Source organism: Cheilinus undulatus, linkage group 18 (genome assembly GCF_018320785.1).
Source record: "Cheilinus undulatus linkage group 18, ASM1832078v1, whole genome shotgun sequence".
Taxonomy (NCBI): Eukaryota; Metazoa; Chordata; class Actinopteri; order Labriformes; family Labridae; genus Cheilinus; species Cheilinus undulatus.
Genome location: NC_054882.1, coordinates 17,521,934 through 17,540,378, shown reverse-complemented (window position 1 = coordinate 17,540,378; position 18,445 = coordinate 17,521,934). Strand labels below are relative to the sequence as shown.

At 40.4% G+C, this 18,445-nt stretch overlaps 1 protein-coding gene across 5 annotated transcripts in view; it reads right to left on the bottom strand.

Moving 5' to 3' along the window:
• Window positions 1-18,445, bottom strand: part of tnika (TRAF2 and NCK interacting kinase a) — a 106,652-nt gene that overhangs the window by 30,012 nt on the left and 58,195 nt on the right. For 3 of the 5 annotated variants that reach the window (XM_041812413.1, XM_041812414.1, XM_041812417.1), the window contains exons 4-15: window positions 17,491-17,616; window positions 14,897-15,007; window positions 12,345-12,435; window positions 11,838-11,968; window positions 11,696-11,750; window positions 11,399-11,477; window positions 11,111-11,286; window positions 8,343-8,409; window positions 8,058-8,256; window positions 4,380-4,496; window positions 1,333-1,419; window positions 391-591 (exon numbers count right to left, since the gene is read on the bottom strand). In XM_041812413.1, coding sequence (XP_041668347.1) covers window positions 391-591; window positions 1,333-1,419; window positions 4,380-4,496; window positions 8,058-8,256; window positions 8,343-8,409; window positions 11,111-11,286; window positions 11,399-11,477; window positions 11,696-11,750; window positions 11,838-11,968; window positions 12,345-12,435; window positions 14,897-15,007; window positions 17,491-17,616 — 1,440 coding nt within the window. The remainder of the gene's footprint in view (window positions 1-390; window positions 592-1,332; window positions 1,420-4,379; window positions 4,497-8,057; window positions 8,257-8,342; window positions 8,410-11,110; window positions 11,287-11,398; window positions 11,478-11,695; window positions 11,751-11,837; window positions 11,969-12,344; window positions 12,436-14,896; window positions 15,008-17,490; window positions 17,617-18,445) is intronic. The other 2 variants (XM_041812416.1, XM_041812418.1) reach the window with 1 other exon arrangement.

Sequence of the window (18,445 nt, the reverse complement as noted above, 5' to 3'; positions counted from 1 at the left end):
TCTGCAATTCCCACCACTAGACATAACAGTATATAAGATGAGCCTTTAAGAGAGGGGAACAATGAAGCTACATCCACTTCTCAAACACAGTCTGTGGTTATTTCTCAATTATCTTTACGTAAATATTCAAAAACTGTGGTCTCCCCACTTAAACGTTCTTCACAGGGCTCCTGCTTTTGTCAAACCTGCTGAATAAGATGTCAACAACACAAAAAGGCCACTGGGTGTGCATCATATAAAAAAGTTGAGCCCAAAGCATTTCCAGATTCATCACAGGAGCATGCATACATTTAGAGAACTACTTTCCTGGTAGAACTCAATCCCATCCAGGGAAAAAATTATTTGCTAACTACATGCTTATCTCCGTAAATAATGCATGTTATTACTAACCTCTTTAGCCCAGGCAGGCTTGTCATTAGGATTGATGATATCCTTGTAGTGGTAAAGCTGTTTCTTCTCTGCTTGCCTTCCCTCCTGCTGTTGTTGCTGCTGCTGCTGTTGTAGGGACACCAGGTAGGCCCTTTCCTGCTGGAGCTGCCTCTGCAGGCGCTCTGCCTGCCGCTGCTCCTCTATCTGCTTACGCTTGTACTCCTGGGGCAGAAAGAGAGTTTCAGAGGGAGGACAGAGATGAGAAACAGGACTGTTTTTAAAGTCTGATGCATGTCAGGCATTCACAAGTCATGCAGATGAAAACACAAACACAAATTTTGGTACAAGGAGTGAAGGATGCAGGGAAAATGGAAGGAGGAAGGGAAGAGAAGGCCTTTTTTAGACCACATAGTCATTGCTCTGGCCTCTTAAGTTTACTTAGGGTGGATCTCAAAAGGTTTTCAAGCTCCCTTTATGCCCCTTGAACAAATCCTCTTTAAATAGGACCCAAGACTCAGTTGACAAAATGTAATAGACATCTTTTCACAAATAATACATAGATCTGTCGCCTTCGACAAGGCTGGGGCAATGAGAGAAACCCTCTGTGGAAAATAACAGCATCCCATTTCTCTTGGATGTTCTCACTTTGTGTGGGCCAGTGTGATCGAGACTGACAAAACTGTTTTTCTAGCCCCTCTGGGGAGTCTTTTGAGATCCAGCAAACTTAATGCCACTGTACATGCAATCAGTGATGTGAATAAATTCCTCACAAACATTAGAGATAAGGCAATTCATTGTTTCCGCTTCTTGTTTTTCCTCAAATCCGTAGCTAACAGGTTTAGAGACTCAGACTGTGGATTCCCCCTAACAGTCTGCTCCTCTGTTCTGGCACTTGGGTGCATGCAGTGAGGGGATAGGGGGCCACACAGCACAGATGGGGAGCAGTAGTAGCTCTGTGGTTACCAGCAGTAATGCCTGTTCCTGTAGTAGTTGCTGCTGGAGGATCTCTAACTGCCTCTGTTCCTCTTCCAGCTGTCTACGGATATACTCCTGAGCAGCATGGAGATAGAAATAGACTGAGAACGGAATCAGGATATCTGAACATTAGAACACCAACAGTGATAAAAAGACAGAGATAAAAAGAGAGAAAGAGAAGTTAATCTCCCGAGGTGGCTGTAAAGATGGGAATCAGAAGGCAGATGAAAGACAGAAGGCTGTGTTCTCGAACAATTGTAAAGTGTTACAAAGGAGAAATGACAGAGATGGAGAGAAAATAGCTCTGAACATATCTTTCCAGAGCAGTTGAATGGCGTGGGAGGAGAGAGACAGAGTGATAAAGAGAAGAGAGAACAGGACAGACAGATTTATATAGCAGTAAGTTCAATAAGAGGACAGGCGAAAGAACTGTTGAAGCAAAGAACATGAAGCTGGAAGATAAAATCAAGGACAAGCCTCTAATGCATGCTTATGCTTGTTTAGTTCTCTTGCACCATGGAATAGTTCAGACACTCAATCTGACTGGACAGTGCAGAGGCCCAAAGTATGTCTTTTCTTGTAATAGCAGATACAGTTTAAATTTTTCTTAAAATCCTGACTGAAATTTACTTTTTGTCCTGGGAAAACTTGGTAAACTAAATGAATGCATCCATGTCCTCTCTGGATTTCCATAGTACAGAAATTAGGGCTCGAGCTCTGAACCGGTGCAAGGACGTATTTGTAATTCAAAGGATTTCCCTTTGTTATCAGGGCCCGAGCACCAAGGGTGCAAAGCTCTGTTGAACAAGATGGGGTTCATCATTATTATTTTATGTGTTCCAAGCCTTTTTGGGTCCCTAAATATGTTCAAAAACAAAATAAATCAGCACACATATTTAAGTAAAATGCGAGGTTGATATAGGTTCCACAGATGGCCTTCAGGAATTGCTTCAATAGCGCCACCTTTTATGCTTCCACAAAACAGCCCCAGAAGGGACTTTGACCAAGAGTTATGAAATTTGGTGAGCAGATTTGGCTCAGGGAGCTCTACAAAAAAGTCTCCTGAAACAAACCTCTATTTCCAATGGGAAACCAACCATTTTAAATAAATTATCCAAAAATAAGTTGTTTGTGGCAAGTTCCAGGGGTCATATTTGATCGTCCTAGTCAAACAGATTTAATCCGATTGACTTGTACTTTGGCAAAGAGCTAGAGGTGACATGGATGATGAAAAGTTCCTTGGGACATTTTCATAAGTCAAAAGGCATGGCCACGGCAAGCCCTAAATTTGCATATTTTTTGACAGAGGGGAAGTTGTTTATAACTCAGATGTGCATTGTCGAATTAGGATCAAACTTGTTTGTGTTTATGGAGTGTCCATGCCTGCACACATTCATATGGTCAATAGATCATATTGCCTCTAAGTCAGAGTTTAAAAAATCAGAAATCAACAAGAAAAAACTCCAAATGTCCACATTTAAAGAGTCTTAAATTTTAATATTAGAAACTCAGAAATTTCAAGTTTTTAAAACTATCAATTTACAAAATTGTAAAGTCAAAAATTTACATGAAGAAAAAGTGAAAACAGTGCTTTTGGAGAATATACATTAACGACTTTGAAGTGTAACTTGAGGAATAGTTAAACTGTCTTTTTCTTGAAAATGAACTGAACATCTTTATTATTTTTTCCTACAGTGCCCTAACACATCATCGTAGTAATGGATAATTTATATATATAGATCTCTTGTCAAGAGCAAATGTTTATAGGTTGGGATTTTTTCAATCTAAATAGTTAAAATTGATGTTTAATTTTTTTCTCTACAGGAAAAGGTTGGGAACCACTGCCCTAGAGATCTCAAGGAAATAATACATCACCATGGAAGAACTAGCCTTAAGAAAAGGGGATGAATAAGATCTCAAGAGAACAAGCTAAATTTACTAAATATTACAAGAAAATGGAGTAAAATGAGTTTTTTCTTAAGCACACATTAATGACCCACCAAATCAGCCCTAGAAACTCCAACTAGGATTTACCATGCACTCTTTTTTATGTTGCTTTTTCTTGTCTTTTACGTGCACATGCTGCTCTTTTGTGCTTCTCCTTTTTGTTCTGTAACGTTGGAGCACCCAGGACAAGAATTTCCTCCAGGATTAATAAAGTTCTATCTAATCTCTTATCTCATCTTAATTCATCATCACAGAGTAAAAAATGGACAAGAAAATGTCTCCTTCAGCAGCACGCTGTTAATTACCTCATCTGACACCTATTCTGCAGACCAGTTTCAGACATTAATAATATCAACAGAAAATCAGTCTTCCTACTGAGGGGCTCAGTAGGTCTTATAGAGGCAACAGTGTAAACTTAAGTGTGTTTTCGAGGCAGCAAAACTGTTTACAGGAGCTTTAAAAGGGACCTAACTGCATTTTAAGTTTATGACCAGTCAGTGTTGATGGAAAAAACAACTGAAAAGCCTTGCAACCTCAACATTTCAGATTTTTGAGTGGCATCTTTATAACTGGCATAATAGCTACATATGGTGCCGATGGAAGGAAGAGCCGCTGCAACTGCAGGTGTTTTTTCTTACTCTGTATCGAACTACAATAGATACATAAGGTTTAAAATCACTACATTTACTTGTTTTTATGAGAATCCACATTAAATCTGCTTCACAAAAGATGACCATAATGAAAGGGAAAGTTTGTTGTACTATCACAGTTGCAGGGAGGATATAACCATGAGCACAAAGACCCATGTATCATCAGATCAAAAATGTCAGGGTTCTTTATGTCTGCAGCTGTAAAGTAAAAGCAGAGTAATAAACACCCCTGAGGTTATTTAAGCAAGTAAAATCAGAATGACTCAAGAAGAAAAGAAAGATAAAAAAGAAACAGAAAACAAAACAAAGTTTTGGGGGCAAATAATGGATTATGGACTTGAGTTGTCATGATGCTGCAAACTTCAGTGGCACCATACTGTCAGGCTCAGTAGATTTGAAACAGTATCATTGTATGTAGAAAGCAGTCAGTGTACGAACCTGCTCTCTCTCTGCGTGCCTCCTCTCCTCCTCTCTGCGGAGCTGGTCCATTTCCTCGTAGCGCCTCCTCTGTTCCCTCTCGTGCTGCTTCCTCAGCTCTCGCTCTCGCTGCTGCTGCTGTCGGGAGAACAGAAGCACAAGACGATTCAGGATCGCAGAACAAAGGGGTTTATCTGTTTTCACGCAAATTAAGAAATCCTGTCTAGGAAGAGATTGTCACACAGACGCTGAAACTTTGATATGTGAACTCATTTGATCACGGTTTCTTTTTGTATGATTATTTCTACTAAATTTCAAACCTCCACAATGGACCCTGACTTAAATACTTCTATTAATAATGAAGAACTGCAGAAGCACATATAGACAAAGGAGAAAAGATATCAACGCTACAGGAGCAGTTTTTCTGACTTTTTCTTGGCAATAGCAGTTTTCTTTGCATGTTCAAAATGTAAAAATTACCCAAATAGGCTCAAAACTTTGATCTTTCTTGGTCACTTCTTTGCCCTGATGGGGAAGACCTCATGAGGATTTGAACTCTAGGTATAGTGATAACTCTTGTCTTTTGAAGGTTTTCGAGAATCTTTTTACATATTTGTATAAGCTTCTATTAGCTTCTAATGCATGGTATTTAAAGGTTTTAATTCACACCTGTATTGATGTCTTATGCCTTCTTTGCTTGCTTTTTGAAGAACAAATGTAAACACTAATAGATGTTTTGGGTTCTTTTCTGACCTCCTGGGTGAGTCGTCGATGCGCTCTTGGAGTCATTTTGGTTGGCTTGTCACTCCTGGTAAGGTTCACAACTGTTTAAAGTTTTCTCCATTTGTGGATAATGGCTCTCACTGTTTACTCGAGTCCCAATGCTTAGAGATGGCTTTGTAACCCTTTCCAAACTGATAGATGTCAATGACTTTGTTTCTCATCTGTTCAGATGGCACCAAGATGCCTTGCTTTCCAAAAAATGTGGTTAATCACAATTAATTCATGATTTAACAAGACGGGGCAATGACTTTTTTCACATAGGCCAGGTAGGCTTGGATGGCTTTTTCTGTTAATAAATGAAATCATCATTTAAAAACATTTAAGTTTGACAAATATGAAAAAAAGAAATCAGGAAGGTGTAAAATAAAATTTTTCATGGCTTTGTATATATTGTAGAATTCCATATATGTGTTTATACTGACACCCTCAGCCCTGTGTGGATAGGTCGAGTTAGCTGAGTGGATTCTTGGTGCTCAGCCATGTGTTGGGAGGTAGCCCCTGATGGGAGCCCAGACAGAGCACACAGATTATGGACTGAGGATTTCCTTCAATAAGCCCACTCACTGGAACTAAGAGAGGGACACCAGGGAGAGGCTCTGTGTCAGCGTCTGTATTCCTGTTCCCCTCTCCTGTGGTTTTCAGTACCAGAAAGAGACAAGTAATGTTTCCAAATAAAAATTAAGTAAGTATGAGAGTACTGACAGCCAACAACGCAAGAAAAGCTGCTGAATTAAGACCAGACGTATCTAAAAATCTGAATTATCCTGTTAATCTACAGAGTTTAAATTGAGGAAATCCGTGTTAAATCTGTATCTACTGCTGTATGTTTTAATAAGCTCCTGGGAATTAAGCATCAACCTTTAGGTCAAGGCATTAAGCCTGGTTTATACTTCTGCATCAAGTCTGTGCTGTAGCAATGGACTGCGCTGTCATGAGCAGGACAAATCTTGCATCAGCAGTTGGTTTACAGCAGTAAGGTAGGCAAGAAAGGCGATATCGTAAGAAATGGGATGTACCACTGCTGAATCCGTTGAGGTAGAGGACGAGATTTTTTGCATTTGTGTAACCTCTAAGAGAAACTTGGAAGGGGAAAGGCACCTCTGACATTCATGAATGTCGGCAAGTAGTTTTGAAGAATTGTCATCTATAATCATTTATCTCACCTCAGAGGAAGCACAATATGCCTGTAGACATTACCCAGACACAAGCAGTTGCCCTATACTACACAGTGGATCAGTCACAAGGCTTGTGGTTTGCATTGCTTCGGTGTCTAGTTTAATTTTTGAGGTGCACATCCGGCAACTTAAGCGCTACATAAACCTACAGTGTAGATTTGAGCTAGACTGAAGTATGCTTCGGAAAACCTGGAAAAAGATTCTGCATACTGGTAGCATGTCCTATGATCAGATGAGACCAAACTAGAGCTCTTTGGCCAGAGAGATTATGCTTATGTTTGGAGAAAGAGGGGAGAGGCGTATAACCCAAAGAACACCCCACAGAGAATCACAGCGGTGTGGGGATACTTTAGCGCATATGGGAATCTTGTTAAGGTAGAAGGGATCATGAAGAGAAAAAGAAATGTCAACATTTTGAAAGAAAAAAACTCCAGCAGTCAGCAGTAAAACTGGGTCTGGGTTGACAATAACGATCTAAAACATACATGGCTCCTGGTGAAGAACTACCTCCAGAAGACCAAAAACAAAGATGTCAGTGACTGCCCTGACCAATGCCTTGACTTGAATACCAATGAAAATCTGTGTGAACTGAAGACCAAGGTCCATGCCAAAAGAACATCAAATCTGGAGGAGCTCGAGGGATTGGCCGAAGAAGAAATGGCTGGGATTCCTCAGGAGACATGTCCGAAACTTCATGAACTACAACAAACTGCAGGCTGTTACCCAGCAAAAGGAAACACAAGTGACCATTAGCATCAGGGGATAATCACTTAGACCCTGGTGGTTCTTGTTTTTTTGTGAAACAATTTTGTTTCTGTGTGCGGACTAAAATAATGTAGGCATCCAAAATAAAACTAGGATGTTTGGAAAGTTGTGTTAAAAATGTCTTGCTCTGTTTAACAGCACTTGGCAAATAATTTAAAATAATCTGGCCTGAGAAGCCCAATGTCTGAAGACCAGAGGCCCTGAGTCGGTGTGCAAAGGGAAAGAAGGTGAGTGAGGCGCTAAGGGGCAAGGACATTCAGGATTTTGTACTTCATTTGGGACTTAACTGGGAGCCAGTGGAGGAGGAAGAGGGTAGGGGTGATGTGCTGCCTGGGCCAGTTGTGGGTGAGAACCCTGGCAGCAGAGTTTTGGATGTACTGGAGCCAGTCCAGGGCTTTGTTGCTGCCACAGAGTCAGAAAGTAATGGTCTGACTCTGGAGATGTTTTTGAGGTTGAAAAAGGCAGTTTTGGTCACAGATTTTATGTGGGACTGAAAGAGGAGGGTGGAGTCAAGGATGACACCCAGGTTTCAGACCTCAGAGGATGGGCGGATGGGACTACTGTCCCCACTGAGCCCGAGATCTCCAACCTTCCTGACCAGTGGTTTGGGGGCCACAACCATGAGCTCTGTTTTGTTGCTGTTTAGTTTGAGTTTGAAGGGGTAGACATCCATGTTTTTTTGTCTTGAAGAAAGTTGAGGAGGGGTGAAGATAAAGCTGTGTGTCATTGGCGTAATGACAGCGCAAGGAAGGAAATCTGGGAAAGTAGCCAAAAGATGGACCCAAACTTGGGGCCGCGCTTGACATATGGCCCGACATAACCACAAGGTCAACTGCACCTGTTGTCCATCAATTGCTGCTTTGGTTTGGTAATGTTAGGATGACACCATTACTTTAACAGTCAAAGTAAATGTAAACACCTATGCATGAGGCCCTACTGGATACCTCCCTTGCATCTGCAGCCTTCACCTATTTACCTCCTCTAGTCGCCTCCTCTGTTCCTTCTGCTCTTCGATGCGTTTTTGTCTCTCAGCCAACAGCAGGCGCTTGTGCTCCTCATTCTGCTGCTGCTCCAACTGCTGCCGCCGCTGTGCCTCAGAGCGTTCCTTATTGGCCAGCTGGAGGCGCAGGAAGTCCCGCCTCAGGGTGGACTCTCCGGGGATGTTGATGATGGAGCTGTTGGATCAATTTGATAAGAGATGCTAAGAGTTTTGGTACAAAGTTGCATATTTTATGTTTAAATTAGGTGAGATGAGGCTGACCTTGGTTCACCCATGTCTCTTTCTTCATCCTCCTCTTCACTTCCACTGTACTCGTACTCTGTCTCATCTGAGAGGAGAGAAAGAATACATTTAATGCTAAAACAGCTAAAGACATAACGAAGGTAAGCAGGGCAAGTAAGTAATGCTATAACCAGCAAAGAGCAAATCTACTCACATTGACATTTTTCATTTTCACTTGAGCTCCTCTTGTTCATTTCTAAACTGCTCATGATTTCAACATATCCTGATCCTCGCTCCTTAGAGGCACCCTCTTTTAGCTGCTTTGAATATGAGTATAAAATGTAATTTTACTGAGTGTAGTGAGGTGGAGAACATTATCCGGGACCCTTTCAGCTTTATTCTTAAAGCATAACGGTTGTAGGAGTGGCCCCAGGGCTCTTACAGAGAAACATCCATGCAGACTTGTCCTCCTGTCCTCTGAATGTGACAGAGTGACAGCTGGAGAGACGGCGAGTGTCTGCAGTGACAGGACGTTTCTATACATCATCAGGACGGCAGCCCTGCATTGTGTTGTTTCTTGAAGCAGTTAATGTGGTTCTGTGTGCGAGCGTCAGTCTATCACTCAGACCGTGACTATGGTTGTATGTGTGTGGTTTGAAAAGGAAGTCTGTCTCTTTTACTCGTGCCTCAATAAAGCTAGAACCTGATGAAAGATGTGTGTGAACATTTCCGTCTCTGCATCTGAAAGAGTTTCATATCTAACTCTTGCAGACTTTCAATGTGTGATGACTGTGACGGTAGTGTGTTGTTGTGTGTGTTTAGCACTTCAGCTCCCTACAGCATGTAATGAGTGAGAGAAAATCTGAAGATTTTCATGAAAAAAAACATGTTTTTCTGGTTGTTTTTCTGGCCAGGTTGTCAGTAAATGTTATTAATTGTATTTCAACTTCATGTCTGCTTACTTATGCATTATTTTCATTGCTGGTCTTGGAGTCTGAGGCATAGTCTTCACGTACGCAAAGGTTTCTCGGTACATTTTGATCTTTTGTACACATACAAACTGTGTTTTAGGTCACTGAATAAGCACCTTTAGGAAAACTCCTTCCAAGGCACAGATTTTAGAAACTTTATTTACAGTATTTGTGTTTATGGACAGGGAAAACCGTTTTGGGGCTTGTAATGTCACAACATGCGCCGTTTCTCCTCTGTTTGATGTCACTGGTGTATGAAATTAGCGCTTTTGTGTGGTAACAGTGGACGCCAAACTTGTGCTGGTGTTAACATTGCTGACTGGGCTTTTTACATGCTCACACATGCATACACAGTTGCTCTCCCACTATGTTGATCAACAGAGAGGCTTGAATGAACTACGGAGGTCACTGCTGCTTCATACAAAACTCCCAAGACAGAAACCCCATCGCCAGTGTCAGCAGTTTTGGATCGAGGTCAGATGGATGGTCATCGCAAAGGAATGGCAAAGAAGATTTAGCACGACAAGGACATTGTTGCTGAGAGCTGATTTATTTTTCAACATTTGTTTTGGGGCTTTTTTTTTTTGCCTTTTATTGTAGGGATAGGACAGTGAATAGAATCAGAAACAGGAATGAGAGAGTGGAGAATGACATGCAGTGAACACAGGCCAGATTTGAACCTGGGCTGGCCCACGTATATGTTATTCAACTGTCCACTGGGGGCTGGCACCAAAAAAAAGAATCTCCACGAGCTATTATATGATAAACCCATGCATTTTCACAGCAGAAATACATGTTTACAGCTTAAAATTAAAAATAACTTATGAGCCAATTTGTTTATTGTAAAAATAATTAATCTATTAGAACATATTTGTGTTACCTATACAATAACAAGACACCTGGGCAGTGGTAGTGGCAGGTGGAACATCATTTACTTTTGGATGTGTGACGACTAACTTAGTGTAAATGTTAATTGTGTTTTATTTCCCTCTTTTCTCATATCTTTACGCCTGCAATCACCTGCAACTCTCCTCTCTTGATGCACACAGTGCCACCCTCTGCCCCACTTTCACAGGTTTAGTTTTTGTGTTTCTTTGCTGTTCTGACAAGATCCATCTGCAGTACATTTGTAAAAAATGCAGTACATTTTTAAAAAGGTGACAGTGTGTTGATCATTAACAAGAAGCATCGCAAAGATCGCCCTAAACTGAGGGTTTAGAGTGATCTAAAAAGTTTCAGTTTGAACAAAAGATTTTGCACCTAAGTTGGTGCATTTACAAGAGATGAGTACCAGAAGATGTCTCTTTCCTTCTTGCAGATGATCTGGTGGCAGTAAATTTAGCTGGGAAGCCCTTTTTTATATTGAGGCTGAGAGTTGTGCTAAAACTGACAGAAAATGGGCATAGCTGTTTTGACTGTTTGCAACCTTTTTTCAGCAAAATTCATGCTATGCTCATTGTTCCAAATCTGCATTACTTAACTTTAATATTTTTAAATGTGGCCAAATGATTGCTCAGAGTGGATTAATGTAAGTCTCTGTAAAAAAACATAGAGTGTGGTCTAGACCTTCTCTTTTTGCAAAGTTTCTTGTGTTGTGTTGTAATAAATAAATTGGAAAAAAAAAAGTTTCTTGACATAGCATTTGATATGAAATAAGATTGAGGGATGAGCTGCTCCGCCTTTTCAGCTACTTCTAGATCGGTCAGAACTTAAAAGGAGTCATTGTTGGGCTTCATGACACTTCTTCAGAGACATACTGGAGATTTCAGGGGGAATACATCCATGTTTTGGTATAGTCAGTGGTTACTCTACATGTATATGCAGGTTCTTCCTCACCTCTCTCTCCCCTCTTCTTCTTAGTGCGGTCAATGTGGTCCTTCAGCTGGATGCGGACCTGCCTCTCGTTGGGCAGGTCTCTGATGAACGGGTGTTTTAGGAGCTGCTCTGTGCTTGGTCTCTTGTCATGGCTCTTCACTAGACAGTTCTCTATGAATGACTGGAACTTCTTTGACCTAAAATGATGCAAAAAAAAAAAATAGACTTTAAAACCATCACTTATTTGGTGTACAGGACTGATTATTCTGTTTTCTATCTGAAAAAAACACAAAGAGGTTCCACACTCACCATTTCTTTGACTTGAGTCTGGGCGCAGGGTTGCGTGGAATGAGGAAGAGGGCTCTCATTGGATGCATGTCACAAAGAGCTGAAGAAATCAGGGAACAAACATGGTCATGTTTGGGTGAATGTGGACTAGTGTTTCAAGAATTATCATGGCAAATAGCCTAACTCAGCTAATCTGATCTCAGCTAAACTTGTACACATGGAATAACTGCTTTGCTTTGGTTTTAAGTATCACTGAGCTTGAAATTCCACATTCATAAAACCAATCTAAGTTTAAATCAGGGCTTCAAAGATACGTACGTGGCGCTCCTTCAGCCATCTCTATTGCAGTGATTCCCAGTGACCATAAGTCGCTCTGTAATGACGGAAACATGTAGCATAAGTACTCAAACAAAGAAGCATAACAGAGACAATTTCACTGGACTGGAGCTTGCTGAAGCACCTTGAAGTCGTAAGTGGCGTCAGGGTTCTCATCGCAGGCAATAACCTCTGGAGCCATCCAATATGGTGTCCCAATAAATGTGTTCCTTCTGCTTACTGTTTTGTCCAACTGGGCTGACACTCCAAAGTCCACTGCAGGGCAAACAAACAAGCAAAAATACATCAGGGTACAGTCTGCAGTTTACTTGAATCTTATTTTTTCTTTTAGGCTTCACTGGATTCAATAATGGACTCTGAAAAAAATACCCAACTGACGCTATCTCCCCTGATTTACAAACAAACACACTTTTTAATCCCTTCCCCACTGAGTGAGAGAAAGAGTTTCTTCCTCAGCAGTCTGCAGCAGCAGAGCCACAGACAGATGAGTCGGCTAGTATTCAGCATAAAAGGAAGAAAAGCCTCACGCACACATTCACACCTCAGATGAGCTATCTGGAACTTTATACCACCTCCTGCCCTCGTAATCACACAGCCGTTTAGTGGAGTTGGGTTAGGATGACAGACTGACCTAGTTTGACCTCTGCGTTCTCTGTCAGCAGGACATTCTGCCCCTTGATGTCTCTGTGGATGACCTTGTGCTGGTGGAGATGAGTCAGACCCTGCAGACGGAGACAGAGACACGTAATGAAGGATTGCTACAGCAGAAATGAGCTAAGTCATGAAAACTATTTCTATCATTAAATAAAAATGATGGAAGTGCCCTTGAGGTGGTCTGGTTGCTCCATGGTTGCAACATATTGGTCTTGGTTACCCCTTCGCAGTGGTGTTTAACAAAAACAGACACATTTCACTAGTATTAATCATTTTATTATGGTTTAATACCGCAGGTATTATGCTTTAATATAAAAATAACACTTAAAACCTGTTTTCTCTCCAGTTCTTGTTTTCTGTGAATTCCAAACAGAATAACAGTGCTATCTGAAATAGTACCTTTTCAGTTTAGCTGGAAAAAATGCAGAAAAAAAAGTCTGGGTTGCATGTTTCTATTTGTCTAATGTCTTTAAAAGTTGATTGCTTGCTTTTAAAATGCCTATGACCCTGAATGCTTTAAAAGAAGCAAGGATAAGTTGTTTGTTACAGGCTTTCTTTTGCCACAACTCAAGAGTCCAGAACTTCCACTGGCATTAATGTAAATACAAAAACTGCACAAAGCCCTGGCCTCAACCAAACTGAGCACCTTTGGGATGAACTGGAACAGAGATTGCGAACCAGGCCTTCCCGTCCAACATCAGTGCCTGACCTCATAAATGCTATACAGAATGAATGGACACAAATTCCCACAGAAACACTCCAAAATCTCCATATGAAAGCACATGTATTACAATTTCATTACAGCCCATGTCGGTGTAATTTAGTGTAATTTTCATGTGACTGAATACACCAAACCGCAACACTTAACTGTAACAGTTCAGTATGACTACAAAGACTGTTACACCCCAAGCTATAAGAGCTGAATAGTTCTTATTTCAGTGGAAGCTGCTTAAATTGAAAGAGAAAAAAATAACCATGAGACAGCTCCAACAGTTGTAAAGGAGAGACAGGGAAGAGATGAAACAGAAAAGAAGACATAGTTGAAGAAAAAAGACACAACGTAAAGGTACTTAAGAACAGAGAGAGAGAAGAAAGAACATGAAGAGAAAAGGCAGAGAGCAGGCAATAAGGCCAGAAATGATGGGGGTGAACAAGAAATAAAGTGGATAAAAGAAAGCATTGTTCAGAGCGGAACCGCAGTTAACTGGCAAGATGCAGTGATATTACTTCTCACTGTTTACAAGCTTTAGCCTTCAGCTCAAAAAACAGAACAACAGATAGCAGAGATAAGATGTGCGACAATTAGTGTGATTTCCTGAGAAGAGTCAGTTCATCACTTTAAGTCTGAACAGAAAGTCAAACATGATGGAACACAACCCCTGGAGATGGCTATCAAAGAACAGGTGACCTAAAATAATATCGAACACTAAGAGCAGTTATGAAAGTGCTACCGTTTTTTTTATCTAAGCCTGTGGGAGGAGACGGGACATATTTCCCCTTACAATAAAACATTAGCTTTCATATAAAATTATTACAGTAACAGTTTAGAGCACCAAGAGTGTGACATGATCAAATAAGTTTCAGCTTTGAGTAAATTCAAAGGAATATGTGTGGAAAAAGGTCCATTGGCTTTTATTGTGCTGGGAGTCTTGCTATGTAGATTTTTCTCCCTTAATATAAACACTTTAAAATACTTTTTTTCTAAGTCCAAACTCCAGATTATTATTGAAATAGCAGTAAACAAACTTCAAAGTAATTTTACCACAATAGTACTTACCTGAAGCTTTCACTGACACCAAACAAGATTACTGAGACCTTGTTTGATTAATTATAACACGAGCCATTAGCTTACAGTGCACATTGGCTGATTTGAACACAGCAAAATTACAAAGAGATTAACTCATAATTTCACAGTTGACAGAAACTCAATTTTCCATCGCCCTGAAGTGAACTCCACCCAGAGCTGAGACTAAAACTGCTTCTTTTAAACCCCCAGGCTCAGGTTTTACAATTTATTCCCTGTTTGTTGTTGATGCTGTAATCAAGAGAACAATGCCTGCTCATAAAACAATTTAGACTAGTTTTTCCTGTTGTAATATACAATGCTTTCTGTAGGTTATATTACACCTGTGTGGGGACGGGGGAGTCATTTGAGGAAACAAGGCAGAAAGTGAGAGAGAATGATGGTTAATGTGGAACAGAAACCCAACTTCCTCTTTATTTAAGGGTTTATTTTGTTAGATTTGATAATTATAGCTTCAACACTTCTCTGAAAAACTTACCCTATACTACTTAACCTGACCAGAATGTCCAACATTTGAGGAAATATTTTTTTATAAATCTCCATCAATAATTACAATAATTCTTACACATCATCTATCTTAAAAAAAAGGGAACTACTCCTGTAAACAGCATCAGTACAGTGTGTTACTCATTTATTATACATCTCTCTGTTTCTTTAACATTCACAGTGATGATGGGTACTTGTGTAATACAGTTAAAGATGGCAGAAATAACTCTGCCACTTACCCTGAGAATCTCTCTGCAGATGTAAGCCGTCCACTCCTCCTTCAGAGAGTTGCCCTTGGTGTTCTTGATCAGGTCCGTGACTGAGCCGGCTCCACAGAACTCCATCACCAGCTACAAACACACAAAGTTCATCAATAACTGGTCTACAAAAGGGGAAAACATTTTTTCCCCTCATCTCGAGAGCCCAAAGGACTCATCAACAAGTTGATGATCAGCTGAAATATTCTAGTATAGCCTCAGTCATGTAAAGCAGGGTTTTAAACCTGATTATAATACTTGTATAAATCAAATGCTCTTAGTTCCTGTTTTGGTATGGCAAAAAGAAGTCCTAAACAACCAATATTGGGTAGTTTCTTGTTTTCAATTATCAAAAGTTGAAGGAAAACTCCTACACATTCTCTAAGTTGCTAAAAGTATTTGCAGCAATTTGGAAAAAATACCATTTTTGATTGGATGTACGCTGTTTTTGTTGGATGGGAGTTTAGGTACATTTTGATTCTAGTAATCATTGAAACAACTTGGGATGCATGCAGTTTGCTGGCTGAATGGCTAAATTCGGATACACGGCCAGTGTCATCGGCGGGCGTAAATATGAGAAGCTTTGCTTTAAGTGTGTGGTGGGACCAGTGTTTTCAACTAGAAAATGGAGATTAAGTTGTAGGTAAGCTGTTGAGGGTAATACCCATGTAGAACTACTCAAACAAAGAGATAAGTAAGCACATTAAGCACAATATTAATCTAAAAAGAGGAATGAAAGCTGGCAGAGCTAGCTGCTAACTTTAGCCACACTCTACTCAGCTCGATGACAAAATGACTCAGTGATAAATCTCCTCTGTGGACTGGTTGAACACAATCTAAATGCAACTTTAGCCAAATAGGGCGATAGGTGCCTTTGAACATCCTTAGATTGAACAGAATTGCATTATGTGGTATCAAAAAGTAGCAAGGTTTAAAACATTTGATAACTTTTTAGCCCATTTTACATGGCTTGTTCAGGAAGGGACTTTTAAACCCCGCATTCAAAGCAAAATTTGCTGTTGTGTTAAAAACTAGGGGCAAAACATAAGCACTGTTTTTATATATTGAGCCTCACATCATTCTGAAACACTCAAACACTATCACAACAACAATCAAACACTATTTATTTATTTATTTTCAGATGGGATCACAGCAGTAATGGGTGGACAACATGGAGTTGAACAAGGCTACTGTTAGCAATGATAGCAATGCTTGCCTCCTCTTCCTTGCAAGTTAGTGTTCACATCTGTGCAAAGCTTTGTCATTCAGTGCTTTGGTTATATGTGGTTATAGCCTTATGAAGTCTGCGTTACAGTTCATGCAAAGCATCTGACTGGGATTGTGAGCCTGAACTGATAGAAAATATTAAGAATTAAGTTAACTGACTGGCAATACTGAGGGATCTGAATACTGAGGTTGACCACAGTTTTCTCCACTTGTGAATAATAGCTCTCACCATGGTTGGCTGGAGTCCAAAAGCCTTAAAATGGCTTTGTAACCCTTTCCAGACTCATAGATGGATGGATTTTCAAGTTAAACAGCTCTGAGAGTAATCAGGCATTTTAATGGGGGGTTAGTTTTTCACATAGGGCCAGGCAGGTTTAGATGGCTTTTTCCTCTTAATAAATGAAATCATCATTATAGACATTTATTGTTTATAATTTTAATTTTTGCCTCCAAAGAAAATACACAGTACCAGTACCCAAATACCATAGTTGCATTAGTAATACAATTGTAAACACAGATAGTCACGTTTAAGACTCTTCCTCTGTCACTCCACACAATCACAGAAACTGCGGCTGATACTGACTCAATGAGGTCACCGGATCACACGAATGAATCAGATCTGTCTCTTGACCCAAACACAAAGTATCCATTCTGTCCATCTCTCTCGTCCGTCCACCCTGAGCTGCCTCATTCCTTCATCTCTCCTCTCCTCTCTGCCCCTCATTTCATCCATCCCCGGCATTACGTCCACAGAGATATGCGGGCAAAAGTTCAGCTGGTCACTCTCTGGCTCTGCTTCAAGCTCCTCTCATCATTGCTCTGGATTACAGAGAGAGAGGAAGCTGGCGAGTAATACCCCAAACCTTTTCTGATCCTGGTTGTGCACATTTACTCCGGCACGCAAAGACAAAAGAAACAGGCCTACTCACAGACATAAGGGGGCACATGTCAAAGCTGGAGAACGTACACAAAAACACAAGCGGGGGAATTATGCATGCGGTAGATTTGGCTGCTTTGTGTTTATGCATATGTTTTTGTGTCTCCTGTATTTGTGTGATGAATGAGACTAGATCAGAGAAGAGAGAGCTCCCTTAGATCGCGTTAGCACATGATTTATTGCAGCAGCCAGCCAGCCGCATGCTCATTCATACACTTTATATCTTCCAAGCGCTCGTTGAGTGCATATTCCAATGCACACAAACCTCACACTGTACATGTAACAGTGAAAAATCGAGCCTCATATCTTTCTGCGGCTATTTTCTCTCCGTGTTACACTCCATTTCATACACGCCATGCAAAAGTGCTGACAAAAACAAACACACAAAACACACAGGAAAACGGCAACATACCCATAGCTGGTCGTCCATGCCGGGAGGGTTTTTCTTGACGAATGCACCGTAGTAGGTGGCAATGTTGCGGTGGTGGCTGTACTTCTTAAGCATGTTGATTTCTGCTTTGATTTCCTCCTCCTCATCCTGCAACATGTGAGACAAAAAAGATTAATATGACAGGGAAAAATAATCTCTGATGAATGACATACTGTGCAAAGTGAGACTTGGCTTCCTTTGCTTATAAAAACAAGATAATTTTGATTAAACGATGACTTAGGCTTAGGCTTATGCTCATGATCCACAGGCTACAAATTGCTTCATTGACGATAAATTTGAATTTAACACATCACAAACTAAGGAAAACCCAAGGGTTAGGGTTAGGCACCTGAACCCTAAAGGTTAGGATAAAGATAAGGGTAGGGGATAAAATTAAAAAACAAAAAAAAAAAAAAAGAGTTAGAACACAACTTCCAACCTTCCAGTTAAGGTCGCCCCATCATAGCGATCCGCAGCACACGAGCCCAAAAATGCCCCAACATAGAGGTCTGCAGCCAGATGCCTCTTGCAAAATGAGCTAGCATAACCAGCAGAGCCTAAGTGAACAGATCTCTCATGTAAGACCCGGTGCATCATCCAATTCATGCTACATTTCTACTGATCCAGGGATCCACAGACCAATGCATTCAGAGCTTTGATGTAAAGTTCAATTAACCGATTCAGATCAGTTTATTTTTACACCACAAACTGTGCTGCATGCCTTGTTATGCTCGTTTTTTCCATCCGTGTTGTCATGTGGTAAACGTTTCACTGTTTGTTCTTTTATTTTGCCAGCAAAGTATTTTCTCCATTGTAATTTTATTGCATTCATTTTATTAAAACGTGTTTTTTCCACTAAAATATTTTCCTTTGTTGCTTGTTATTCAATGTGTGATAAGTGTCAGTTTTTGCCTGAGTAAAGGACTTAGTTTTGAGG